Genomic DNA, 26320 nt, shown 5'->3' with positions numbered 1-26320 from the left:
AACAAGAACAAGTGTATGTCCACACATGTAATTTTTTTTTTTTAATATAAAATGGGGGAGAAAAAAAATGTGTGAATCAAAGGAAAGAAGTGAGAGAAGAAGAGACAGACAGACAATTGATGAATTGTATATGTGTGATTATTTTTGCTAAATGGGGGTAAAAAAAAAAGGGCGGTTTGAATATATTTACCTTGAATAAAAGATAGATTGCATATAAAAGTAAAATAAGCATAGAAGTCCTTGAAAAATCTCGTAGTCGAAGTAAAATGGATATTGAGATTCTTTTTAAAAAATTTTCTGATTCTTTCACATGTTTAAAATGATATGGAATTGAAATTTCAGTAGTGGATACATTTTTTAATGGTTGCTGAGGAATTAAGGTTATTAAACAATTTTTTATATTTGAATAAATAGAATAAATAAGCATAGAAAAGATGGAAAGAAAAATGAGTAAAACGGGAGATAAGACAACAATGGATGTTATCTGTAATCCTCGATTTGATCGCATTATTATTAATAAACCGTTTTTTTTTTTTCACTCTTTCTTTCTTTCTTTCTTTCTTTTTTTTTTTTTTTTTTTTCTAACAAAATTAAAATAAAATAAAAAAGGAAAAAAGAATTTTATATGTCGTCGTTATAAATATTTAAATATTACCAGGAATTTTTTTCATTTAGCGCAACTTTAAGTAACAGCAATGAAGTATTCAAAAATAGTATAGTTATCATTCTTTATATAAGAATTGTCTTTTGCTTTTTCCTTTTTTTTTTCCATAAATAATGTGTGTGTTGTATGATGAAAAGGGAGATGTGAAGGAAATAAGTAGAGAAAGAGGGAAAAGGGAGGGTAAGGGATATTATGCGAATTATAAACACATACACACACAGAGATAGATAGATATTCATATTTGTATATATACATGTATGTATGTATGTACGTATATATACAGCCTTTTGTGTGAATAGGCTATATTATGTTTACATGTCATCAAAGTCTAGTAAAGCTATTTTGATCCAAGTAAAAAAGAAAAAGAAAAAAAAATTATTTGTCACAGGCAAAAAAAAAAAATTTTTTTTCTCTTCTTATCTAAATGAAATAATATAATTTACCTGCAAGTTCTTGATCTGTGGCCATAGTAATGGTATCATTATGACCACCACGTTGTAACCAAGAATTGATTTGCTCTTCAGTAACATCCGGTGTCGTAGTAGTAGTAGTAGTAGTACTTTGAGAATAATCATTGCTTTTTTCTAATAATGTCCAATAAGGATGATTAGATAAAAATAATTCCATATCCAACATCATAGAAGGGTAATCATGAGGGGTATATAAAGACATAAAAGAAGTAGTAGTAGTAGTAGTAGTAGTAGTTGTAGGAGTAGTGATAGTAATAGGATCTTGTATATGAAATAGAGGATTGTTTTCTTGTTTTATATCCATGTCAAATATTGAGGGAATAGAGACCTTAGATGAAGGAGTTGGATAATCAGATGAAACTACAGACACATGACCTGATTCATCTGTTACAAGGCGAAGTTGAAGAGAAGATAAAGTGCTTACGCTACTACAATCATCTTCATCTTCACTATGACTTGTTGACTCTGAAGAGATGCGACTACTATTATCAGAAGAAGAAGTAGAAGTAGTTGTTGACGATTGATTCATTAAATCTTTATAGATCTGAAGTGCTTGAGGTTCGTTTGAATTCTTTAAACTATCCATCATTCTTGATTTCGCTCTGAATAAATTCTCTCTCAAGTTACGACTAAGTAAGATAATATTTTCTTCATGATGATTTAAAGTACTGCGGCAGTTTAAATTTGTTAAGGGGGATAATGATACTGTTGTATGATTAGGTCTAACTTGTCGACTTAGCGCTTTCAATTCTTCTAAATTCATCTTTTGTTTACCAGTGCATGGCTTTCCTAATATAATTTTTTTTGGTTTCGTTACTTTTCTTCGTTTCTGTGTAGATGACATATGGATAGATTGACCCATAGTTGTGCTACTCTTTCTTTTTTGATAATCCTTTGGTGAGACATATGTTCTTTTAGTAGATGATTCCAAAGAAGGACTTTTAGATAAGGGGGAGAGAGAAAAAAAACAAAAGGAAAATAAATAAAGTCACAACGTATATATAAAGAAGAAGAAGAAAATGGTTAGATTTAACTACTCAACTCAATTGTTTATATGCAAAAATAAAATAAAATAAAAATAAATAAATATATTTATATATATACACACACACATATACATGTATACAAATGCTTCTTTCTCTCTCTTTTTTTTTTGCATATTTATTTAATTTAAATGAATGTATTTTGTGAACCTTTTTCTTACCTATCAGCATTTACATAAGAATTAACATGAACTGGCTTAGTTTGATTGATGATATGATTTTGCATATTGAAAGAACTACTCAACAAGAAGAAAATAAAGAGAGAGAAAAAGAAGAAGAAGAAAACAAAACCAGGCTTTTTTAAAGAAAGGGAGTAGGAAAAAAAAAAGTTTTTTTTTTTTTGTATTCAGAAAAAAAAATAAATTTTAAACAAAAACGGAACTTCTTGTGGAATAAATAAGAAGATGCAATTCAAGAAACGCATTCTTTTTTTTTTCATAATAATAATAAAGATTCTTGTGCATTAATTAGTGGTGATACGTGAATCCTTAATAGGATATATGACAGAACTTTGTTTTTTTTTCATATAAAATTTCATTGTTTTGTTTACATCCTTTTTTATTTGTCTTATTTTCCTTCTCCACTTCATGATTGTTTGAAAAAGCCTCATTAAAAAAATTGTTTTGCTAGTATTTTTTTTTAATAGAAGCGGAGACAAAGTATTATTTAAAGAAGAAGACTGCTTCGATTGAAGGGAACAAAAAAAAAAATAAGGTCCCTAATTCCTTTTCATTTTCCGATTCTTCTTGGAAATATGATTTGTATAATTATTCATTTATTAGTACTCATAGCAATAATATTATAAATATTGAAACAATTGAAAGAAAAAAAAATTTTTTTAACCTTTATTATCATATAGGAATAAGAGTTATTTTACTTTGAGTAAATAGTATCTATTGTAAGTATAAAGTTCCCCTTATTAGTCATTGAATGCATGCAGGATAGAATAATAACGTTTAAAGGTGCATTTATTATGGATGTTGTCACTATTTACAAAGTAAGGAGATCTCTTTTTTAAATCATTATAAAAGGAAATAAGCATATAGTTTCAAAGCTGAAAGAGAATAGGAGAAGGGATAAATGATGATGTCAATCAGTACTTGGTGTTATTTATTACCTTCACTGTAAATCTTCTCATCTAACTTTTCCCTTACTTTTTTTTTTTTTTTTAATTTATGTAATGTAGTAAATAATTACACATAAATAAATAGATATTCATATATATGTGTCGCTTCAATTGAATGAGCTTTGGTTTAATAAAACAAATAAAATGGACTAGATTCTGGAATAGTAAATTTAAGATAAGTATTCATTCCAACTGCAAATAAAAGCGCTATACAAATAACAGTAGGTCCAATCATTTCATCATAAGGTCCTGGTAGTCTAGCTCTAATTAATTCTCTTCGTCTATAATAAAGTCCAGAGCCATAGATCAAAGTAGTAATGGCAATTAAGGTATACAGTATACCACTTATTTTACCAACTGCATCTCCTGTATTAAATAGTGCCAATGAGAAAGTGGATAGCATCGTACCAAATCCCATCCAAGAAAAGTAGGTACGTTCATTAGCAAAAAATACTTTAGGCTCAACTCGGATAGGTGTAACTACTTTTTTAGGCACCTTGACTCCAGGTGGTAATCTCACAACAGAAGATGTTTGTTCTTCTTGATGTGAATTCAAGTAAGATATCCATCTTTGCCATAGTGTCTCATCTCGGTTTCTTTCTTCTTCTTCTTCATCTCTATTCGTCTCTTCTTGATTTAAACTCATATAATGATGTCTATCTCGATTCCCTTGTAAGAGACATGTACGTTCATCTGGTTTTATAGTGGGTATCATCTGTTGCGTAGCAGATGAGGTTCTAGAGAGAGTCTGTTGTTGTCGAATACTAGTCGACCCTTTAGATAGAATGGAGGGTGTTCTAGATGGTAAAATAGGTAATAATTTATATTCATCATCATCATCATCTAATCGTGCAAGCCAGTAAGGTAATAAAGGTACACGTGTGTCAAATAGGCGAGCTATACCATGAACAAATTTAGAAAATTGATAGGCCTCTTCTAATAATCCACCCTCTTCCAAGTTTTTAACCCATTCAGGCTCATCTTCATCTTGTCCTAAATCTAACTTAATTTCAAATGTAGCATATGGAAATCGATTTACTTCTGTAGGCTCCTTAAGTTGTCTAAATGGATAATCAATATCGACATCGGGTCGTCTCCAGTGATGTTCAGGTCGACGTACGATTGAATCATCATTTGAAAATAAACCTGAATCTTCACGGATAAAACAAAGGTCAGTATCTAACGCCATTCTTACACTTGTATCTCCTGGAATTTGAAATGCTGTGCGTTTATAATAAGTTCTAAGAATAGGTTGCATCTTATGTTCTATAATCTGTTGTTGTATATCCTTTACTAACTGACAAAATGACTCGATCTCTCTTTCTCCTTTACCATTCTCCTTCATCTTCTTTATCATCTTTTCTAAAAATCTTTGTTCTCCCTTCAAAAATCCATCTACATATTTATCTTTAATCGTAAATTTATCCTTGATCTCTCCACGATTTTCATCTTCAAGTGTTCGCCTCTCGACAGAGATAGATCGATTTCCTTGAGCAGATCCATACCAACGTAAACGAATGATGTCTGAGCCTGGAGCAGACTCTACACGTGAACAATAACTCTCCATATCTGCATTATCAAGATATAAAGTTGAAATAGGAGGATCAATATTCTGTTGTTCCTGTTGTTGTTGTTGTCGATCATGATGATTATCTTTATTTCGGTAAACTAAGACAGGTAAATGACGAAGGACAGAGGTCTTTAATTCGAGTATATTATCTGTATGAACAAAGAAACGTTTAATCACTGTACGTCGCGTATCTAAACCTATCTGTAAGCCTGTATTTTCCTTTACAAGAAAACTCGTAGAGGGTTGAAAGGACATTGCTTTACCACCACCTCTCACTTGACTAAACAGTGATGATAATTGAATTAAAAATACATCACTTTCTTTCTCCTTCCAAAAGGGACATTGATTTAATCGAACCATGAACATCGGTCGAAGTACATAATTCGTATAGCGATCATGTTTTTTCACTATCTTCAAAAATCCAGTGTAATTAAGTCGTGTAAATTTTTCAAGTCGATTAATATCATCAGCTATATTATTTATCTTTTCTTGAATATTCGCTAATTCATCCGTATCATCTTCGTTTGTATTATTTTGACTTGAAATAAGCGATGTACATTTATCAATTTCTTTTTTAATTCTCTTTAACTGTTCATTATGAAAGTCATTTACCTAAGAGAAAGAGAGAGAGAGAATAAGCAAAAGAAAAAAAAAAAAAAAAAGACAATATCATGACGACGGATAAAATTTACTTTTTCGAGATTATTATCTAGTAATTCAACAAATTCTGTTTCATCTTTTTCTGTAAACAATTCATCTTGTTGAACTTTTCTAAGTTTTAATTTTAATATATTATAATCAATATAATAGCTCTCCCATTCTGGATAAATAGCTTCTTGTAATTGTGCACCAAACTTCATAATATAAAACTAAAAAAAAAAAAAAAAAAAAAAAAAAAAAAAAAGAAAAGAAAAGAAAAGATATAAATCTTAAGAATATTCTTTGACATGCAATTTTGACACCAACAAAAAAAAAAGCGGAGTTTTATTACCAAAAAAAATGTTGTGTAAAAAAAAAAAAAAAGAAAATAATTTTTTTCTATTGCATAATAATTAAATTTTTGAGCACATAGTACCTAAATGATGCCCAGATCAGCTTAATAAAACAATAGAAAAAACCATTGTAAGAGATACAAAATAAAAAAGAAAAAGAGGGAGATGAAGTAAAGGAAAGATATAAAAAAAATTGAAGGTTGATATACTAGCTTCAGTTATTAAACAACCATCGCAGCAACTTGGGGCTAATAATCTAATTCACGGAGAATGGTGCTTATTTCTGGCCAGAGGATAGTCTATAAAGAACAATAACGTGATAGATAAGGCACCTGTTTCAATAGGAAGAATATTGGGTCATGTGTAGACAACCCATTGAATGAGATTTAGTAAACAATCCTGTAGGATGATTGAGGTTTACCGTCTCCCATATCCAAATATGGTTAAAGAGTTTATTTATTTCAAAAAAAAATAACCAATGAACATGTAGCAATTGTATTGTACTGTATTTCCCTAGTCAGTTCTAAAAAATAAAAAATAAAAATAAAAAGGTAATAAAAACCTCTTAAGAGTCAAGAAGAAGTCAGATACAGTATAAATATGCTAGTCTATTATGAGGATAACCGATACATCAGCTTAATACTAGAATTAACGGAGGAAGGAGGAGGAGGATAAAACGCTATATGAAATAAATAATCCATTTCATGTAGAATGATACAAATAATGGGTCAATACATTAACCAAAGAGAAGTTAGTTGCGGGGATTTTGGTTTCTTTAGAGCAAACTAAGTGAGGAAAAAAGGAAAGCAGATCAGTAATAGTGGATTTATGTCTTTAGCTATACACAAACTATCAAGACCAATACTCTATTCCATTACAAATTGTGTCCCATACCTTTAATTATATTACTACTGTAGCTTTCATTGTTATCACTCCCACTGTTAAAGCTACAACAAAATAATAATAATAATATTTTTACTTAGTATGATTGTCTTCTTAAGACTCTCTGATATGGCTCGTATCTCTCTACAATCCACTAATATGACTAATACAAAAAAAAAATTTTTTTTTCTACATCAAAGGGACGTCGTAACGATATTCGAATTATAAACCCGGTTTTTATCCGTCCACATAGAAATCAACAATTATACTTTATTTTATATTTCTTTGCAGTTAAAGATCATTCAAATGCCCAAAACAGACACGAAGATTTCCTTTTTATCAAAACCAACAGTCCTATGGTCACAGTAAAAAACTACTACTATTTGTACTTGGCTTGAAAAAATTCTCATTAAACTTTGCACGAATGAATCATATGTCTCTTTTCATTCTCTAGGCTTTTCAATGGCATTACAGCAAAGTATATCAGAGGACGATATTACAACACAAGGTAACTGGCGTTCCATAAAGGTATTTTCAAGATGACTATCAAAGGGGGGAACACCTAGTAAGAGTAGACTTTACCAACACGGTTTTAATCATACAAGGAGCCTCAAATGTTAATGTAAAAGATATGAATGGGAGTACTCCATCTGATAATGACGATGAAGAGTTTCAAGACACTGTTACAATTTCTGTGGATGCTTTTTTTTTTCTAAAGTAGCATTTAATTATCAATGATCTGGTTGTTATCGACAGTTTAGTAAGAATTTATTTAATCTTGAATTACTTAGTAGACCAGAGATAAGGATCAGATCGTCAACAATCCTAATCAAGACTTAACTACACAGCAGAAAGATTAAGGATACGCTAGTATCAAATTTTCGGCTTTGTTGTGCGAAAAACCAGATTGATCTTTAAACATTTAAGAAGTTTAATAATAATACTATACTAGTCTCAAATTTTTAAATAATTGATTACGACTTTATCCAAAGTATCAATATATTCTATAAAAGGTAAAATAAATTATCTTTTTATATATATAAATAATGTAACTTAAGACTAGTGTTACTTAAAAAAAAAAAAAAAAAAAAAAAAAAAAAAAAAAAAAAAAAAAAAAAGATAAGCTATTATACATCTTCATTTGAAAAATTTTAATTACCAAGGGAGAATATCTTTATTTTGTGACTTTTGTGTAGCTTTTATGATAGTTAATTCTATCCACGTTTTAGTCTGAAGAAAATTGATTTGATTACAAGCTTACTTCTCAGTCACAGGTATGATAAATAAATAAAACCACCTCTTCTTACTCTTCTTCCATTTGTTTTCCCTATTAAAAGTTGAAACCCCTATTTTTTTTTTTTCTTAAAATGGATTCATCTAATTCTCAATTAGTAGATATGGATATGTTAGAGGATTTATCTCAACAACACGCTTCTTCTTCAGATAACAATCTTTTACACGAAAATATCTATTTTTTATATCATAAGAATCAGTTTATTCACAAGGATAAACTTCTATTACTTTCTTCTACTTCACAAAATACCTGTCTTGATCAACAACAAGAGGTATTGATTAAATAGACAATAGAGAATGTTATTTATTCATCTTTATCTTTATCATCATTATTAGAATTATTTTTTTACCCCACTTGTATCACCTGCTACCACTCCTTCTTTAGTTTATCAACAGAGATTAGATAATAAAGAAATCAACTTTACTCCACTTTCTTCACCTGTTATCTTACCTGAACGAAAGCAAATAATACCATTTCATGATCAATTTATGACTACAACTACTCATAAAGAGGAACTTGATAATTTATCTGCTAAACAAATATTTGAAAAGTATAAAGAGTTAGAACATGCAAAGCATATCTTGACTCAAAAATTAGTAGACCTTCAGTCACCTTCAATCATAATACCACCTCAACAGCAGCCATCAGTCTATTATTATAGTAAAGATCATTATCAACAGGAACAAAACCTATTATCCAATACTACTGAACAATTTTCAGTTATCAACAATTATACCACATGTAATAATGGTAACTCTTTTATTTTATTTATTTTGAAGTGAATTTATACACATATTTTATTTTATAGGAATAATATCTACATTACATCAGCAACAAAAAGATAATCTAAACAGTCATCATTCATACTATGCATCTTCTAATACTATGACTGACTATAATTCTAATTTAATGTCATCATCTCAAGTCGAGCCTGTAACTCCTGCTTCTTTGATGAATATAAGAACAACAGCTACACAAATGAACTGTTCTACTTTTCCATCCAGTATTGAAAAGAAAAACATACCAAGAAGAAATAACAAGAAGAAGAAGAAGAAGAAGCACCAGCAGCAGACATTAGTAGCAGCAGAGATTGACACTAATAATAATAATAATAATAATCATATATCATCACTTCCAGTATATAAAAATATTACGCACCAATCACCTACTCTTCAAACTCATAATGGAAAGAATAACATGTCTCCTCTATCTAAATCGAATCAGCCACCACCAACCTCTCCACTTGCTCTTCATATCCCTGCAGCTTCTTCAGTCATTACTAATAATACACCTTCTTCTTTGTCAACAACAAAGAATTCTCATTCTAACAAAAAACAAAGGTATGAAGAGTCGAATTCAACCCATCCTAGGAAGGTTAGCAAGGGTAATTGTGCTCAGGACTCAAAGACGACGACGACAACGACTACAACAATGACTACAACGATGACTACAACTCGTACGCTAAAGCCTTTATTGATCAGTCCTACCCTCCAACCTGGTTATCATCATCCTACTTCCTCATCCACTACTAACGTAAAAATAAACCTGGATGAGAAGAAAAAAGAGAGAACAGCAGCAGTCCATAACATGAACAGTGCAAAAGATCAGGTTAAAACAATCGAGGAAGCTGAACATATCCTAGCCACTCGATCCAATTATCAAAATTGGATCGAAGGTAAAGCAGCCGCATTAGGAATAGAGTTCTCTACACAAATCAAAAGTGGTATTGAAGTGAGAAGAACAGCTCATAAAGCTGCAGAACAAAAACGACGTAATTCTTTAAAGGAATGCTTTGATCGTTTACGTTTTGAGGTGGAAGAGGGCTACCTTAAGCGCCAAGGTACCCCTTTATCCAAGATGATTAAGGCACAACAAGAATTAGAAAAGAAGAAGACAAGGGATGATCGTTATGAATTCAAGGCAACGCAAGAAGAAGTCCTAACAAGTTGCCATCATATGAATGTCAATGATGATTATCTAATGAAACCACTATCAAAGGTTCTTTTACTTCAATATACTTATGAGTATATTATATCTTTAAAAAAGACATTACAAGAAAAGGACGAACTTATTGACAAACTGAAATCTAAAAAGACTAGTAATAGTAAGGAAATTGATATTAATAATAATCTATGTAAACAGAAAGAAGACTACATCGATAATGATAATGCTGATCAATAAAGTAGGGGAAAAAAAATATAATTTTATCAAAAGAAAAAAATACAATTCATTTCTACCCTTTATTTTTTTTTTCTAAAAAAATATATACACATTTACTACACAGCCAAAACAATAATTATTATAAATTAACTATTTCACATTCGTTTCTATAATTGTATACGTTATTCCATTATTTTATATACATATTTATATCGTTAACTTTTAAAGGATATACTTTATCTTTAAAATATTAAATAGAAAAAAAAAAGGGCAAACACAAGTACTTTTTATACATACATTGTTACATTAAATATTTACACTATTATCTTTAAGATATTGAATATCATAAAGTAAGAGTGATAAACAACGATAATATTAAGTTTCCCCTGGATTTACTAAAAAGCGCTTGAAAGAGTAAAATAGATAAAGATATACATATATATTATCAAGTAAAAAAAAAAAAAAAAAAAAAAAAAAAAAAAAAAAAAAAAAAAAAAAAAAAAAAAAAAAAACTTTACCCTAACCTTCCTTTGGTTGATCTGTTAGCCATTCATCTGTTCTATCTTGCATGAAATAGGCCATCTGGCTCATTCCTTTCCTCCTCCTCCTCCTCCTCTACCACCTTTTCTCTCTGTTCCTTGCTCCCTTTTAATTAAGTGGTTATCTCCATGAAACCATTTCTTCATTTTATATAATCTTTGCTTGATACATATATAGAAATAGATGCATATTCTCCTCTAACATTAGTCTTTATTCTTGTTTTGTTTTGTTTTTTTTTTACCTTTTGTCTTAAAAGGATCTTTAGTCCCTGTTAACATTTTCTTTTTAAACTGACTACGGCAAATCAGTTTTTATAGCAACATAGTCATTGGTCGTAAAAAAAAAAAGTTCCTTTGCATTTTTTTTTTTGCCCGTGACTTTGAAGTGACAAGCTCAAAAAAGAAAAAAAAATTACTTCAACTTTGAGGTTTCTCAATTTACTTTCTCTCCTTTTTTTTTTTAAACCTTATAAGAAAGGGATTATTAGGCATATACAAATATTTTAATAAGTAGATACTTATATATTTATCTAAATATATAAATAAATATATATAAGTACAGAAGAGGATGCAGGTATCCATAAATAACCTTGATGCCAAAGTAGATAATAATAACCAAATTTTTCTTCAACCACAAGAGACTAAAGTGAATGAGAATAATAATGTTGTGCCATCTCAACTAAATGGCCTCGCATCCGATGATTCTTATAACTACTTAACTATTCCCTATGTTCTAAATATTCAACAGGAAGATAATCTTTCAATAGACATTATCAAGTTATATCAAGTATATATTTTTTATTTTAGTTTTTTTTTTTTATTTTTACATAATCAAAAATTGCATACAAAACTGACATGTTTATGATAAAAAAAAAAGGAACTATTGCCAACTAAAGAGAGTCATGATAGACGTGTTAAATTTGTTGATTTAATGGAACGTTTATTAAATAATGAATGGCCAGATCATGATATTAAAGCTAATGTGTTTGGGTAAGTGAATCAAAAAAGAAAAAAAAATGTAACTTACGGTGTCAGCTAAAATAATATCCATTTTTTTTTTTTTTTTTTTTTAGTTCTTCAGTAAATGATCTCGGTACAAGTACATCTGACGTTGATCTATGCATTACAACGCCTTGGAATGGTCTACGTAACATTAGAATACTGGCAAAATTATTTCGAAGATGTAACTTTATAAAATATTTTAAGGTTGCAATTTATTAATAATTTATATATTTATTAGGTGGAATGCAGCATGTCGTTTGTGTTCCTCGAGCAAAAGTACCTATAGTTCGTTTATTTGATCCAGAGTTGTAGGGAGTTTTTCTTTTCTTTCTTTCCTCTTTGCATATTGATTAATTTACTCTAATGTAGGCAACTTTCGTGTGACATTAATGTAAATAATACACTGGCACTACAAAATACAAAAATGATCAAAACGTATGTTGCATTGGATCCGCGTGTAAGACCATTGATGATGACAATAAAACATTGGACAAAACAACGGGTATTAAATGATGCAGGTAAATAAAAAAGAAAAGGATAGAATTTAACTATGTATGTGGTTCGGTTAATGAATGAATATATGTATGTATGTATATATTAGCCAATGGAGGTACATTATCATCATATACTTGGACTTGCATGATTATTAATTTCTTACAGCAACGAGAACCACCTATCCTTCCTGTACTACATTTAATTGAAAATGAGAATAAGAAGGATGATTATTTTTATGACGATGTGGATAAATTGAAAGGATTTGGATCAAAAAATCATGAAAGTTTAGGTGGATTAATGTTTGCATTCTTTCGTCGATTTGCTATAGAATTTGATTATAATACACAAGTAGTCTCAGTTAGACAAGGACGTTATTTAACAAAACAAGAGAAAGGATGGGATACAGGTCGAAATAAGTTTAGTTTATGTGTAGAGGAGCCATTTAACGTGAGTCGTAATTTGGGGAATTCAGCAGATATTACTTCTGTACGAGGTTTACGTAATGAATTTCAACGATTTTTAGATTTATTATTAGCTGGAGAAAGTTTAGCAACCATCCTTACACCTTATCAACCTTTACTTTTTAATAAAACCATCAATCCTAACTCTTCTTTTACCACCGCTACTTCTGAAATACCCTCCAACAACAACAGCAACAATGTCCTTTCATTAACTTTACCTAATGATACTCGAAATTCTTCATTATTTTTACCATTACATCCTTTTTCCAACTATAACAATTTATCAATGGCAGCAGCACATCCATATGATCGACGAAGGAGTATGGTGGATGGTATCTATTCTTATCCTTCATCCATGTTGTCTGATTCATATTCAACCCTGAATCCCCACCATATACACCCTCTTCATAATATATCATCATCAAACACATTTCATCCTCGATTTAGTTCACCACAAGTTTTGGATTCAATTCTTAAAGGTCGAAATTCTAGACATGGAAGCCATCCATTATCCCCTGTTCCATCTACGTTATTATCTATGCTAAATATAAAAGCAAATTATGGTACAGATCAGTCTGTAGATAAGATTTTCGCAAGATATCATAAAACGCGATCCTCTCCTCAACCATCAGAAACAAAATCGTACAATAAAAGAACACAAAATGGTTATCGATATAATAAAGGAGGATTAAATCATCATCATGAACAACAACGGAAACCAAAGCATCGATTGAGTACTGCAGAATGGCCAACTATTTCTACTAGTACATCAACGCCTAACAGTAGTAGTGATAGTGTTAAGTTGTTGACATTAGATAAGAATTCTAAAGCATCATATTCAGCTGAGCAACCACAGCGTTCGAGACGATGGTCAACAATTAAAAAACCACAGTTACCAGAACAAACGCCTACTACTACTGCTACTACTACTACTGTTACACCTGAAGTGTCTAAAAAGCGAACATTGGCTGAAATCGTAAAAATCCATACACCATCGTCACCGCCACCACCACCACCATCATCATCATCATCATCAGCACCACCACCACGAACTGTTTCAACTAGTACATCAATGACAAGTAACAAAAGTCGAAATAATAGAAAATTAAAAAATAATACTAATAATGGTAGTCATAAACCATCTAATAATAGACGAAAAAAGAAACCTTCTTCTAAATCAAATACTTAGATTGTACATAAAAAGAAAAAAAAAATTATTTTATTTTATTTTTATATAATTATGCATATAAAATAACAAGCATATAATATAAATATACATACATGTATATGTGTGGTTTTTCTTTTTTTTTTTTTTTTTTTTTTTTTTTTTTTTTATATATATATATATATCTATTGGTCTATTTTATAAAAAAAATGATTTACAGTCTACATGTTATTTAGTTGTTACATGCATCAAGTTTGAGTTTACATACACATGTTAATAGGGTAATATAGTAGATAATTATAAAGTAACTTCAATCGTTTATACATTTATATGTACGTATAAGGAAGGGATACTATTTTAATGTAGATCTTAAATAACAAAAATACCTCAATTATAAGCATACACATTTTTGTATTATTTTATTAAGCATATAAAAAAATCTCCCCCTCGGCACAGCCAAATAAAAGCAGTTGATCTGTTGGAATGATGCCAAATGAACTAACCTGAGATTTAATGATAGATGGCTTGAATTTCGAAGAATAAGCTTGAAACTATGAATGTACACTATTAATATGCTAAAGCATTTAATATAATGGATACAACTTACATTATCGTTGATGGGTATAAAAGATACAGAATTATTGCTGTTAATAGTTAATACTTCATCTTTGAATGTATCTAATGATATGATATCTTGTGTTGTCGGAATCGTTTTCACCAAAGCTAAGCGATTTACATTCCAGCAATAAATTAAATGATCTGCTGGTGCACAAGATAAAAGTATATCTTCTGTATAGAATTTCATCTTTTTTTTTTTTCGACAATAATTAATTCTATGCACGCAATATATATACATAAATATAAGCCTTTTTTTTTTGTCTTACCGTAGTTATTTCTGAATCGCCTCCTTTCCAGCTTGCTACTAATGTACCTGTTCTTAATTCGATAAGTGAGATGGCACCCGTTGAAAAGCCTATGGCAATCAAAGTTTCCGAAGGATTTATAGCTATCACTCGAGTCGTCATACTAGTTATCATTGGGCTTGATTTCCAGGTGTGTAATAAAGCATGATTATGTACATCATAAAAGCTTGTTAAAAAAAAGAAAAAAGAAATTAATATATAAATACATATATAAATACATATATATACTCTGTATTATGTTTATATACGCTATAGATTACGTTATATGTCCTTCAACTGTTCCTCCTACTAAATGTCTAGATTGAAGTATAGGTTTAACTGATGCAATAGGTGATTTATTAGTTGTAAACTGATGAAGATTTACACCTGTTTCTAGGTCCCATAGCTGTTATATAAGAGGTCAGGTAAGTTAATAATAATAAATTCAATAATTATATTTACATGAATATATCCATCACAACTCGCAACAATATCATTTAAACCACTTGTTGTTAAGAAATGTATATCATTAATTGTTCCTCGTCGATGCCCTGTATAAGTAAAGGTGCTTTCTGAATATGGATCCATCTCCCAATTTTCAATACCTTGATGGACATTATTCAATGACCAAATTTTAACTGTCTTATCACGTGAGCCAGAAGCAAACACCTTGGCAGGTTCATTTATCGCAAGCGTTCGAATTGCAGCGCTATGACCTGCAAATCCTCTTAATTTGAGATCATTAAACGAAAACTGCATTGTTTTTGACATTTCTTCTGAGTTAGTAGATAAAAATCTATTCCAATTTCTAATATAGTAACCGTTTTTTGTTTTATATTGAAAGAAGAAGGATAGATTAGAAAAAAAAAAAACGTAAAATGGAGTTGAATTTAAATTCTTGGTTACTTACTTTTTATCTTCCTCTGATGGTTTCCATTTTGTTTTCCAGGGCAATACACTGGTTGTTACTTTGTTTCGATTTGTAAATCTATTTATCATATATAAGAGTAAGTACATATTTAAGAAGAAAATAGTATAGCATATACCCTTCTATATCTATCATCGTTTTGGTACCCATATTTTTGTCAAATAACAAGTCTGAAACTACTTTATTTTTTTGACTGCCATTGTCTAATATTGATGTGAGTAGAAAAAAGATAGATTAAAATAGTGACATATATTACCTGTATTATTCGCTGTTGAAATTGATATCTTTTTCATCTTTGATCTTTGACTATCCTCCTGCCTAAGGCTAGGTTGAGGAAATATGTGCAAATCAGAAAGAGAATTAAATAATAGCAAATCTTTTGTTGAATAATCGTAAAGCTTCTGTACGTCTACAGTCTGCAAATCATTTTTTGTTTCATCTTTAATAGGTAACAAATTATACGCAGTTACTGGTGATTTTTTGGAAATTGAGGGAGGAGCTGAAGATGGTGATTTCCTAGAATAAGGCTCTATCATTATGGATGTTGATGCAGATTCTGAAGTTCGTTTCATCCATGACATTAACGTTTTACTAGCATTGTTGTTTGCTATTATACCATTACTACCCTTGTTATTTTTATTTTGTTGAGATATACTGTTAGCAGCTGCTGTGGTATCTGATTTAGTAGGCGATAATAAAATTGAAGTTTGCTTTTTTTTAGCTTTATCTATTTGAGGAGATGAAACTGAGGCTTCAGGGAATTGTTGTAATTCTTTATTATCAGCAATGGTAAAATAATCAAGCATGACTGTTTCAATAGCACCGCTATACATAATATGTCAATAGTCATAGAATAAATTGATGATTTCATTACCTTGTGGGTATTACTTGTCTCATTTTTTCTCTTGAAACAATTGTACAAAATTTATAATAAGAATACATTATCTAAAGATAATTTATTAGCCCTTCTTTTTTTTTTTTTTTTGGTAAAACGGTCAAATCTTTTTTTTTTCACCTGGTAATTCTTTTGTCTAGCAAGTACTTTTGAAATAGCTTGATTATCAATCCCATTATCAGCCGTTAAACTTGTGATGGAGAAGGCAGAAAAATATTTTTGTAGGATAGATAAAATCTAAGGAGAGAGAGAGAGAGAGAAAGATGGGTATTTCTTTTTCTTAGTATACACTTAAACTTACCGTCAATTCCCATTCTGGAAAAGTTAACTTCTCAGACACTTTCAATAAATAGTCAATTGTCTTTGCACTAACTGATAAACAAAGTTTTAATTGATCGTCAGAAAGTAAGGAAGAAGAATACTTTGTATCACTCATAGATTCATCTATATTGCTTTTCTCTTGTTGAATGACAGGCTCTAATAGTTGATACAAAGTAGTACCAAATCCTGACTTAAATTCTGTCATTAAAGCCTCATTTGACATATATGGTATTAGTTCTTGTAATAATGTTAATAAAGCATAAATGGACTGTGCATTTTTCGTTGTTAGTTTGCTGCTTGATTTATAATAAAAGGTATCTATTAAACTGATTAAATAAGCATGCTGAACTTCTGTAAATGTTGCACCGAAAGCACTCATAATACGTAGGGTTGTATGAATTAGAGACGGACGTATTTGGTTATCTCGTAAGATGATCTTAATTAATTGTCGAATGATGTGTTTGGATGTTAGGATGGGCCCTAGCAATATACAAATATAAACCATAGCATCTCCAGCAATACTTGTTATAGATGATAAACCTTCGCTCGTTTTGATACTATTATTAGCTGTTGTTGTAGTAGATAAATACGCATTGTTTGTTGCCACATTTATAGTGGTGTTTTCCTGAACAGCTAAAGCTTCAAGATAACAAGGTAGTAATTGCTGTAAAAAAACAGAAATGCCTAGTCGCTTAATAAATTCGTAAATAATCTTTTCACTAAATAAAATCTTTGGAATATGTGGACGAAGTGATTCAAAGATAGAGATAATTCTTTTCAAGAGATAACGGCGTGTTTTTTCTGGTCCTAAACGTTGAGCAAGTTTTGGGAATAAACTAATAGAACCAATACGTGTCTCAGGATGTATGAATAATTGCGAAAAACTTGGCAATAATAAAATAAATGCCTATATAAAAAAAAGTAATTTATAGTTAGTATAATAACATCTTTCTTTAGTATATATATAACCTCATTATCTAAATCACAAATTCTATCTATCCATTTATCAGCTAAATATAGTTTTCTTAACCATTCAGCTTGGTGGAAAGTAGTTAAATATTCGTATATTTCAGATACAGTATTTGGAAAAGGTAAATAGCAGCAATGAAGAAAAGGGTTACTCAAAAGAAAGGAAGAAGAGCATAATATCGCTTTAGCAGTTGGTCTATCCTGCCATTTTTCACAAGTTAAGGATGTAATTACATTCTTCACAGCAGGTATGATATCTACTTTGCTTGTAGGCGCAATATCATACGATACATCACCATTGCCCACCTGAAAATAGCCACTTGCAGGTGCTTCTGAAGGTTCTCCGTCTGAATCCACCATTTTTGAATTTCCTGCTGTATAAACTTGTTCAATAATTTTTCCTAGACAATACATGTCATAAGCTGCTCCTACTGCAAAAAATAGTTTGTTCGTATCTAGGACGTTCATTTTATCAGTAGACATGACTGGATCAATCTCGAATCGCTGAGGTGGGTTTGGATAGCAAGGATTAATCCAAATATTAGCAGCATTAGAAACACGATCAATAAATTTATATTTCGTAGCAAAGGTCATCATATTTTCATAATGTTCAAGATTATCAACAAAGTAATTGTCTTCTATACTGATAGGCATGTGAATAGGCTCTGTACGTAATGCTGATATTAAGGGTTCTACTGTTGTAGTTGTGGTAGCTGTAGCAGTGATAATAAAGGAGGAAGGCAGGCTTCGACTGGTGTCAATAGATGATATTGTAGAATGAATAGAAGATGCTCGATCTCTATTAGTTGTTACGCTTGCATTTCCGGTGGAAGTTGTTGCTGCTGAGGTAAAGGTGCTGGGTATATGCGATACTAATCCTGCTGTATTAGTGATGCCGTCTGTATGATTATTATTATTTGACAGAACAGTATGTCTGCTTCTTACACTACTACTTACACTATTATTTTTATATAGTCTGCTACTACTACTACTACTATTATTATTATTATTATTATTATTACTATTTATAACATACAAAGGTGATACAGTTTCTACTGCATTAGTAGCTAAATTTTCTATTATTGTTGGAGCTGAAATTGATGAGGATACTATTTTAGTATTAACACAATCGCTATACTGTTCCGTTTTAAGTTCATTATATAATCGCTCTGAATTCATTATGGAAGAGGAAGCAGATAACATTGTATCATTTTGTATCTTCTTTTTTAGTTTATTCCAATTACATCCACGTTCAGGATGCTTATCTTTAAATAACTGAATAATGCCGTGTTTCATAAAGCTGTTCTGTCCTGCTAGCAAGGGTAGTGCTACATTCTTTGCTTCAATAGCTCCTTTGCCAGTCAAATTACGACCAAAAGTAAGATCAATCCAGTGATGTAAATTAGCAGATACATGGTCACTTTCGAGAGCCTCTGAATGTTTTCGAATGAAATCTTCAGGAGATGATGCCCATTCCGGCATTTGTATGTCTGGCATATCAGAATGGATAGATTTGAAAATGGAAGAATCAGTATAAAAATCGGGTATGCATTCATCAGGAGTCCATTGGTAAAGTCTTTGCATTGATGATGGATATTCATTTGGTTCATATTTTGATCTAACAAATTGGCACAAAACAGGTATAGGTGTTCTTCTTGCTTTATATACATAATATGTTATATCTGATAAGATATCAGTAATGTGATGGGGCACAGGCCCATCAAATGTAAAATCAAGTTGTTCATCTCCTTTATTGATTCTAAACTTTGTCTTTTTAAAATCACGCCATCCGTCTTCTATTGTTTGTCCAGAGAAATCAGTAACCCAAGGTAGGATAGGGTAAAAATTTGGATCTCCTTCTCTTCGGCCTGCTAAATAATTTAGAGCCATTAAATAGCTAAAATTTGAAATCTTCCCCTTAATCCATTTGACAACTAGGGGCTCATCGGGTATTTCTATAATAGAACAAAAAAAAAAAGTCTTGTATCAATAAATAATTACAAAGGCTTAAAAAAAATCGCTTTTTTCTTTTTAGTTTACCTTTTATCCTTTTTGACATTTCTTGTTCATATAACCACTTTTTAATATCTAAATAAAATACGTCAAGTATTAGTATAGACTGATAATACAACTTTAACTTTTGTATTACCAAAATCAATGGGATTTGGTTCAAATTCGATGCCAGCTAACTGTATCCATAAGTTCTCATCTACCAAAATATTAGAAGCTTTTAAATTTCCGTGTAAAACACCTCTACTATGTAAACTAGCAATGACTCGAAGTAATTGATAAATAATAATTGACATTTTCAAATTGGAGCTAAGTACACCTGGATTATAAGTAATCAAGTCTTGTAATGTTGCACTACGATAAGAAGCTAAAAAATAATATCCATAATCAGTTTCGATTAGTGCAAATACATCTGGTAAATTTGAATTCGATGAATCTGGCTCAGAGGCAGATTTTGATGTTTCCTCTTCTTTCACAACAATATATTGATCATCTTCTAATTTAATATCAGATATTATATCAGTTGACAATTTTTTAAACCATCTACATGTTGGCCACAAAATAGTCTGAATCTGTTTAACAAAACTTCGGCCGTGTATATTAGGTATAGGTTGATATTGACTGAAATCATCCCTTAATGATTCTACTTTTTGATCTGTTCCTTTCCCTTCTAATAATGATTGAATGTAATTCATCAATGGCCATCGATCTTTTTCTGTATTTTGTTCAGTTTGGTTTATATCACAGCCTGTATTCTCATAAATATGAAGACTAAAATATTTATATTAGCAGGAAAATTTATAGTATATACTTGTATTTTCTAACCTGTTAGCTCTTTCTTTGGATAAAACAGTAACATAAATATTGACAGTTGGCAATTGCTTTGACGTAGAAGTTTCAGATAATATATTATTACGAGCATAATGTCTAGGATTCTTTAATGTGATAGGACCTTTATTATTTGAGTTTAGTTTTTCAATCCAACCTGTATCTACCTAAAAAAGAAAAAGAAAGAAAAAAAAAGTATTAAAGAACAATGCATAAAGATTTGATAGTCATTACTTACAACACAACAAGCACTTGAGCCAGTTTTTCGGTCTTGAGGGAAAAAGGGGAAAGCAACATCTATTCGTAAGTCTTGATGAATCCGTTGTTTTAATTCTTCTGCACTATAACTATTGCCCATTGAATATATATGTATTTAGAAAAAAAAAAAAATAAGGGCGAATTTTTCTTTTTTTTTTTCCTTTTTTTTTTATCTCTTATGCTCTTTATGACGACAATTTAATAATGATTATTTTTAATGCCAGTTTATATACATTTTACTTTTTAGTGCTTTATTATTATTTTTTCTTTTAAATAAACTTGGTCTTTTTTTTTTATTAATTGTCTTATAATGAAGCTGTATTCCATTTTAATCTTACGCAAAGATGCAGATAAAGCTAAAATTCTTGCATCTCAATTTGATTTATCTAGTTTTGGTTACTTTCAACGTGGCAGGTAACAAAGAAGAAGAAAAAAATAGTTTAGTTTAAATAATTTTTAATCTAATTTCAACATTTAAAATGATTATAAAGTGTCCAAGAATTTATGAACTTTTCAGCTACTACTATTGCTGAACGTACACAACCAGGCCAACGTCAAAGTGTAGAGAGTGAAAGTAAAAAATAAAATAAAATAAAATAGATATTTATCATCAGTTAACAAATAATATTAATTTTAATAATAATAATAATAATTATTGCGGATTAGATAATGTCGCTCATGTTTACGCTCATCCTCAAGGCATTAGTGGTATGATTATTAGCGACAAAGACTATCCTTCGAGAGTTGCATTTTCACTATTAAACAAGATATTGGACGAATTCCTTGTCAAATTTCCTACTAATGTATGGAAAAGTGTGGCTACTTTAGACTATCCTGAATTAGCAGATTATTTGCGTAAATATCAGGATCCTCAACAAGCAGATACTATAATGAAAGTTCAAAAAGAATTAGATGAAACAACTGCTATTTTGGTAAGTTATAAGAAGGGAAAAAAATATATTCATATTCACCTGATTTAAAATATAGCATAAAACAATTGATTCAGTTCTTCAACGTGGTGAAAAGGTAACAAAGATGAAGGGTGTAATTTTTGTATAAATGTACTTAATTTTTTATATTCTTTATTAGTTGGATTCACTTGTTGATAGATCAGAAGCATTATCCAGTCAATCAAAAATGTTTTATAAAACGGCTAAAAAGACTAATTCGTGTTGTGTAGTCATGTAATATTATATAAATAATTATTAAATCACCAAATAGGAATGAATTATAAGGGGCTAGAGTTATGTTGGAAAGAGGTTGTAATAATCAAGTTATTTTATTATTATTAAAAAAAAAAATAGTAGATGCCGTTTCTTAAAATAGTGTTTAGTATGTTATTTAAATAAGATGTCCTTCAAGACAATCAATCAATCAATCATTGATTAATGACTACTACTCTAAAAGCATAAGATAAATACCTGGTTATTAGTAAACTTCCTTTTGTTAAAAAAGTATTTTCAGAGACCTTCAATAGTTAAAACCTTCAGTTGACATTACTATTATTATTTGCTTTGTAATTCTAATTTAGGCAGTGTAATATGTGCATGTAAAGTCTTTAATATTTTGAAATAAGATATTCTTTGAATTTTACATTGTATTGACGATATTATTGCATCATGTAAAAATACAAGGAATATGTTTGAATTACACTCTGGAATTGTTCTTTTTTTTCTTTAAACGTTTCTGCATTTTTTTATTGGACAAATATTACTAGTGTCCAAGTTGTCTCGGTTTTACAGATGAGCTTGTAAGTAATATCTAAGGTGGTGTTTGAATTAAATGCTATAAGAGTTGTTAGGCTTTGCTTTCTTAAAAAAAAATTAGCATACCATCTTGATTTTCATGCTCATATGACAATGGCTATATATCACACTTTTTTTTTTAGTGACGTTAATGTCTTGCTGCAAGAGTTAGTATATGCTCTCAAACATGTGTCCCCAAATCTTCAGGTTCTACAATGAAAGATCTGCAACCCTTTCGTTTCAATGATAATTCAAGGCAGACAAAGGTCGAATAAAGAGATGACCAACATCTTATTTAATGGAGGAAAAAAAGGACAATAAAGCCAAAAGACTGAATACAAGAAAGAAAAGAAAGAAAAGAGATAAGAAGAAACAAGAGGACAAAAGGAACCCACAAATTATATACGATGATAATATGTAAAACTACACTAAGAAAGAAGCCGGCAAAATAGGAGAAAAAAAAAGCCAAATTTAAGCCTTCTCATTGTGTACCTCTCGTTGCGTTTGTGTGATGGGATGAAGAATATCGGGTACGGTTAGGATAAAAGGCCAGATGTCAGGTGCCACAACAATACTTGAGAGAGAAATCAAGAACTACATTTCGATCGAGTTATTGTCAGCATTAACGAGTTTAAAACGTCAAGTTAAACTACTGTATTGTAGACAATTTAAAACTGATTAATAAGTATGAGAAGCTCTTTTTTTTTTTTTTTTTTTTTTTTTTTAGAAAATATGTATAGAGACTATTTTCCGAAAATATCAACAATAATAATAAGCTCTGATGAGTACAGGTTCATATTGTATATAATCTATACGTAGACAGTTTTTTATATTTCATTCCTAAATATTGTATCAAGCAACGGCTCTAAGAAAAAGTTATTTTCATTATCAGTTATATTGTGATGGGATTTGATTTAGTTAATTTATGGAAATACTTACTTAGAAGGTCATAAAATCATATAGCAGAAGTAGCATTTGCTCATTACAAGAAATTATTGTATTTTTTCATTAAATTAAAATCAAACTTTATAGATCTCTATCAAAGAATATCATTTATACTTTTACTTTGCTTCTATTCTATCCACTACTAGAATTAAGCATAATTATGATTAAACATTTTATACACTGCGCAGTCACACTATTTGTCTTTTTTTTTTTTTTTTTTTTTGGTAATAGCTCAAAATTTAAGCAGAATAGAAATGAGCAGTGTTCTTTATAACCTGTCTATTTATTCAATTTATTTTACTGTTATATATACATTTATAAATAAATAAATATATATAAATATATACATATAACTTTTTAAGTAAAATAAAGAATGACAGACAATAATGATGTTGATGCACTCTTTGAAGATGACCCAGGATCTTTGGAAGAAGTTATTGATGAAGATGATGCTGAAGATCTCAAGTTAGATGACGCAAGCACAAGAGTCTGGCTTGTGAAAGTAATTATTACATTTTTATTCTATTTTTTTTTTTTAAAGAAAAAATGTTTTAATTAAGAAATATATAAAATCATCCTTCTCTCTCTCTCTTTCTTTTTAATTTAAACATCTGTCTTTTAGGTTCCCAAATTTCTTGCAGAAAAATGGAGAGCCATTGATGAAGATAATGTTAATCTAGGAAGCATTCGTATTTATAACAAGTAAAGATAACTTGGTACTTTTTCAAAGTTAATTTGAATTTTACTAATGTATTCAATGAATTAGACCACCACCAGGGAAAACAGCAAATGTAAAAAAAATAAAAGACCTATTTATAAATTTTCAATGCTCACTCGTATTTTATAGATTGCACTTGTATTACCAGAAGATGATACAACACCCAATCTACCAAAAGAATACAGTATTCATGTTACTCCTGGACAAGTTACCAATAAGTTTGTGTTTACAGAAGATCAGAATGGAGGCAAGTCTATTTCAGGTACTGTTCATCACGAATGTACGGCTACACCTGCTCAATTTGGAACCTATCGTAATATTATGAGAAAACGTGTAAGAGAAGCAGAGGCGCCACAAAGATCAGTGCAAGTCCTGGGACAAAATAATCAACCTGTATTTGTACCGGGCGCAAGTAGTAGTCTACCTAATAGTGATTTCTCAGATTTCATTGTAATGTTTCATTATTTCTTTATTTATTTATTTCTTTTATAATCTAATTCCTTTATGTGAATTCTACAGACAACTAAAAAGCCCAAAGTCGACAAAGAAAAGGCTACACGTTTACCAAGAAACGAACTTATGGATTTATTATTTGCTGCATTTGACAAGTTCCCTTATTGGTCATTCAAGGGTATTGTTGAACATACGAAACAACCGAATCAATATTTGAAAGAAGTTTTAAATGAGATTTGTATTTTAAACAAAAGAGGACCCTATGCCGGTAATTACCAACTTAAACCTGAATTTAAGCAAAGAATGTCATTAGCAGAGAGACAAAATGCTATGAATAATATAGATATTGATGAAAGTGATGAAGATGAAGAAGATGAAGAGATTATGGAGGAAGTTAAATTGTAAAAAAGAAAAGAAAGCATGGATATTTATGTAAAAATAAAATTAAAGCCTATAATGGTTTGAACTATTGAATAAGCATTCTTAATTTTTTAGTGTAGATAAATATATATAGTGTGTGTATGTGTGTGCTTAAAAAGTCATGTTCAATATTGATAGCATCCAGTTAAGGCTATATTAAGTGATAATCTACTTGTCCAATAATACAAGGCATATAGTTCAAAAATAATTAGTCATAAAAAAGGATACAATGAAAGAAGTATTCACTCCTTCCCTTTCAATAAAAAAACAAAAACGATAGTATAAGATAAACATTTAGTTTACGTTCATAAAAGATATAAGCATTATTTGATTTATAAACCTTCACCTTGAGCCAAAAAAAAAAGGATAGAATAGAATAGATAGTTAAAGTAGTATACAGTCAAGTCATGATTAAACGTGAGGAGCTATTCTCTCCTAGTAGATGATTTGTCATTTTCAATCATCCTGGCCCATACAGCGTCGCGTTACCAATAATAGACATAATTCTAATTTCTATACAATTCATGTAATAAACGAAAGGCTTAAAGACTCTTACACTATAAACACTTTAATTCATGCTAGTCTTGTAATTTTCTTTAAAAAATAAACCCTTCCTCCTTTCCCAGAAGCTAATTTCATTGTATAAACAATAAATATACTATTTTTTTTTTTTTTTTTTTGGGGGGGGGGAAAGAATTCTTAATGCAAAATTTGGTTTACAGAAATTTTAATCTCAAGTGACGTTGAATATCCAAAAAAGGTCAAGCAAGCTTTTTTTTTTGTTATAGATTTTTTTGAAACTAAAATAAATTGTCTCAATTTTTTTTTTTTATTCTTCTTCTTCTTCCTCTTCTTTTTATTTTACATGTACATTTGCTTTCATTTATAAAAGCATACGTTCAGGTTATATTGACAATGCACATAATGAATGAAATCGACAATAATATATTAAAACGAGCAACTATGAAAGGACAAATAAAGAAAACTGAAAATGTCACTAAAAGTAGTTTAACTGTTCCTGACTTTATTCAGAAATTATTTTGGTTAGAAAAAACAAATAAAAAT

General features: G+C 30.0%; 8 protein-coding genes across 8 annotated transcripts; 4 read left to right on the top strand and 4 right to left on the bottom strand.

The window, feature by feature from the left end:
- Window positions 1–630: 630 nt before the first annotated feature.
- On the bottom strand, window positions 631–2491 carry BX663DRAFT_249124 (uncharacterized protein). The gene is made up of 3 exons (XM_051521867.1): window positions 2243–2491; window positions 1108–2072; window positions 631–1001 (listed from the first exon to the last, which is right to left on the bottom strand). The coding sequence occupies exons 2-3, from the start codon at window positions 1994–1996 to the stop codon at window positions 976–978; spliced, it is 915 nt and encodes a 304-aa protein (XP_051386023.1). The 5' UTR covers window positions 1997–2072; window positions 2243–2491; the 3' UTR covers window positions 631–975.
- Window positions 2492–3430: 939 nt separating this feature from the next.
- On the bottom strand, window positions 3431–5733 carry BX663DRAFT_483692 (VTC domain-containing protein; the record flags this gene model as incomplete). The annotated part of the gene is made up of 2 exons (XM_051524508.1): window positions 3431–5485; window positions 5566–5733. The coding sequence occupies 2 exons, from the start codon at window positions 5731–5733 to the stop codon at window positions 3431–3433; spliced, it is 2223 nt and encodes a 740-aa protein (XP_051386022.1).
- Window positions 5734–8090: 2357 nt separating this feature from the next.
- BX663DRAFT_498563 (uncharacterized protein) lies at window positions 8091–10397 on the top strand. The gene is made up of 3 exons (XM_051526062.1): window positions 8091–8312; window positions 8377–8791; window positions 8850–10397. Exons 1-3 carry the CDS (start codon window positions 8115–8117, stop codon window positions 10220–10222), a joined length of 1986 nt encoding a protein of 661 aa, XP_051386021.1. The 5' UTR covers window positions 8091–8114; the 3' UTR covers window positions 10223–10397.
- An 805-nt stretch (window positions 10398–11202) lies between these two features.
- Window positions 11203–13958, top strand: BX663DRAFT_449044 (uncharacterized protein). The gene is made up of 6 exons (XM_051523724.1): window positions 11203–11527; window positions 11618–11730; window positions 11814–11923; window positions 11981–12050; window positions 12112–12260; window positions 12344–13958. The coding sequence occupies exons 1-6, from the start codon at window positions 11309–11311 to the stop codon at window positions 13885–13887; spliced, it is 2205 nt and encodes a 734-aa protein (XP_051386020.1). The 5' UTR covers window positions 11203–11308; the 3' UTR covers window positions 13888–13958.
- A 327-nt stretch (window positions 13959–14285) lies between these two features.
- Window positions 14286–15764, bottom strand: BX663DRAFT_428227 (WD40-repeat-containing domain protein; the record flags this gene model as incomplete). Its single annotated transcript, XM_051522671.1, has 6 exons — window positions 14286–14414; window positions 14471–14668; window positions 14748–14952; window positions 15047–15171; window positions 15228–15573; window positions 15676–15764. The coding sequence occupies 6 exons, from the start codon at window positions 15762–15764 to the stop codon at window positions 14286–14288; spliced, it is 1092 nt and encodes a 363-aa protein (XP_051386019.1).
- A 764-nt stretch (window positions 15765–16528) lies between these two features.
- Window positions 16529–20758, bottom strand: BX663DRAFT_248978 (uncharacterized protein). The gene is made up of 7 exons (XM_051521866.1): window positions 20714–20758; window positions 20028–20659; window positions 19919–19966; window positions 17879–19833; window positions 16890–17816; window positions 16709–16825; window positions 16529–16638 (listed from the first exon to the last, which is right to left on the bottom strand). Exons 2-7 carry the CDS (start codon window positions 20581–20583, stop codon window positions 16564–16566), a joined length of 3678 nt encoding a protein of 1225 aa, XP_051386018.1. The 5' UTR covers window positions 20584–20659; window positions 20714–20758; the 3' UTR covers window positions 16529–16563.
- A 449-nt stretch (window positions 20759–21207) lies between these two features.
- BX663DRAFT_498559 (Longin-like domain-containing protein) lies at window positions 21208–22297 on the top strand. Its single transcript, XM_051526061.1, has 5 exons — window positions 21208–21388; window positions 21466–21548; window positions 21641–21906; window positions 21962–22000; window positions 22064–22297. The coding sequence occupies exons 1-5, from the start codon at window positions 21285–21287 to the stop codon at window positions 22160–22162; spliced, it is 591 nt and encodes a 196-aa protein (XP_051386017.1). The 5' UTR covers window positions 21208–21284; the 3' UTR covers window positions 22163–22297.
- Window positions 22298–23938: 1641 nt separating this feature from the next.
- BX663DRAFT_449039 (transcription initiation factor IIF, beta subunit-domain-containing protein) lies at window positions 23939–25375 on the top strand. The gene is made up of 5 exons (XM_051523723.1): window positions 23939–24166; window positions 24287–24366; window positions 24431–24455; window positions 24512–24832; window positions 24902–25375. Exons 1-5 carry the CDS (start codon window positions 24038–24040, stop codon window positions 25238–25240), a joined length of 894 nt encoding a protein of 297 aa, XP_051386016.1. The 5' UTR covers window positions 23939–24037; the 3' UTR covers window positions 25241–25375.
- Window positions 25376–26320: the final 945 nt, after the last annotated feature.

This window comes from Cokeromyces recurvatus (genome assembly GCF_025118155.1).
Source record: "Cokeromyces recurvatus strain NRRL 2243 chromosome Unknown BX663scaffold_4, whole genome shotgun sequence".
NCBI lineage: Eukaryota > Fungi > Mucoromycota > Mucoromycetes > Mucorales > Mucoraceae > Cokeromyces > Cokeromyces recurvatus.
The sequence above is the reverse complement of the archived record's forward strand: the minus strand, read 5'-3'. Positions and strand labels throughout refer to the sequence as shown.

Coding starts and splice junctions, on each gene's coding strand:
- BX663DRAFT_498563 (XM_051526062.1), top strand. CDS start 8,115: ATGGATTCATCTAATTCTCAATTAGTAGATATGGATATGTTAGAGGAT. Junction 8,313..8,376: donor GTCTTGATCAACAACAAGAG/GTATTGATTAAA, acceptor CATCATTATTAG/AATTATTTTTTTACCCCACT. Junction 8,792..8,849: donor TTATACCACATGTAATAATG/GTAACTCTTTTA, acceptor TTTATTTTATAG/GAATAATATCTACATTACAT.
- BX663DRAFT_498559 (XM_051526061.1), top strand. CDS start 21,285: ATGAAGCTGTATTCCATTTTAATCTTACGCAAAGATGCAGATAAAGCT. Junction 21,389..21,465: donor GGTTACTTTCAACGTGGCAG/GTAACAAAGAAG, acceptor ATGATTATAAAG/TGTCCAAGAATTTATGAACT. Junction 21,549..21,640: donor TCAAAGTGTAGAGAGTGAAA/GTAAAAAATAAA, acceptor ATTGCGGATTAG/ATAATGTCGCTCATGTTTAC.
- BX663DRAFT_449039 (XM_051523723.1), top strand. CDS start 24,038: ATGACAGACAATAATGATGTTGATGCACTCTTTGAAGATGACCCAGGA. Junction 24,167..24,286: donor CAAGAGTCTGGCTTGTGAAA/GTAATTATTACA, acceptor TCTGTCTTTTAG/GTTCCCAAATTTCTTGCAGA. Junction 24,456..24,511: donor CACCAGGGAAAACAGCAAAT/GTAAAAAAAATA, acceptor CGTATTTTATAG/ATTGCACTTGTATTACCAGA.
- BX663DRAFT_249124 (XM_051521867.1), bottom strand. CDS start 1,996: ATGGGTCAATCTATCCATATGTCATCTACACAGAAACGAAGAAAAGTA. Junction 1,002..1,107: donor CACAGATCAAGAACTTGCAG/GTAAATTATATT, acceptor GGATCAAAATAG/CTTTACTAGACTTTGATGAC.
- BX663DRAFT_449044 (XM_051523724.1), top strand. CDS start 11,309: ATGCAGGTATCCATAAATAACCTTGATGCCAAAGTAGATAATAATAAC. Junction 11,924..11,980: donor GGCAAAATTATTTCGAAGAT/GTAACTTTATAA, acceptor TATATTTATTAG/GTGGAATGCAGCATGTCGTT. Junction 12,261..12,343: donor ACGGGTATTAAATGATGCAG/GTAAATAAAAAA, acceptor TGTATATATTAG/CCAATGGAGGTACATTATCA.
- BX663DRAFT_248978 (XM_051521866.1), bottom strand. CDS start 20,583: ATGAATTACATTCAATCATTATTAGAAGGGAAAGGAACAGATCAAAAA. Junction 19,834..19,918: donor AATGTCAAAAAGGATAAAAG/GTAAACTAAAAA, acceptor GTTCTATTATAG/AAATACCCGATGAGCCCCTA. Junction 17,817..17,878: donor TTTGTGATTTAGATAATGAG/GTTATATATATA, acceptor TTTTTTATATAG/GCATTTATTTTATTATTGCC.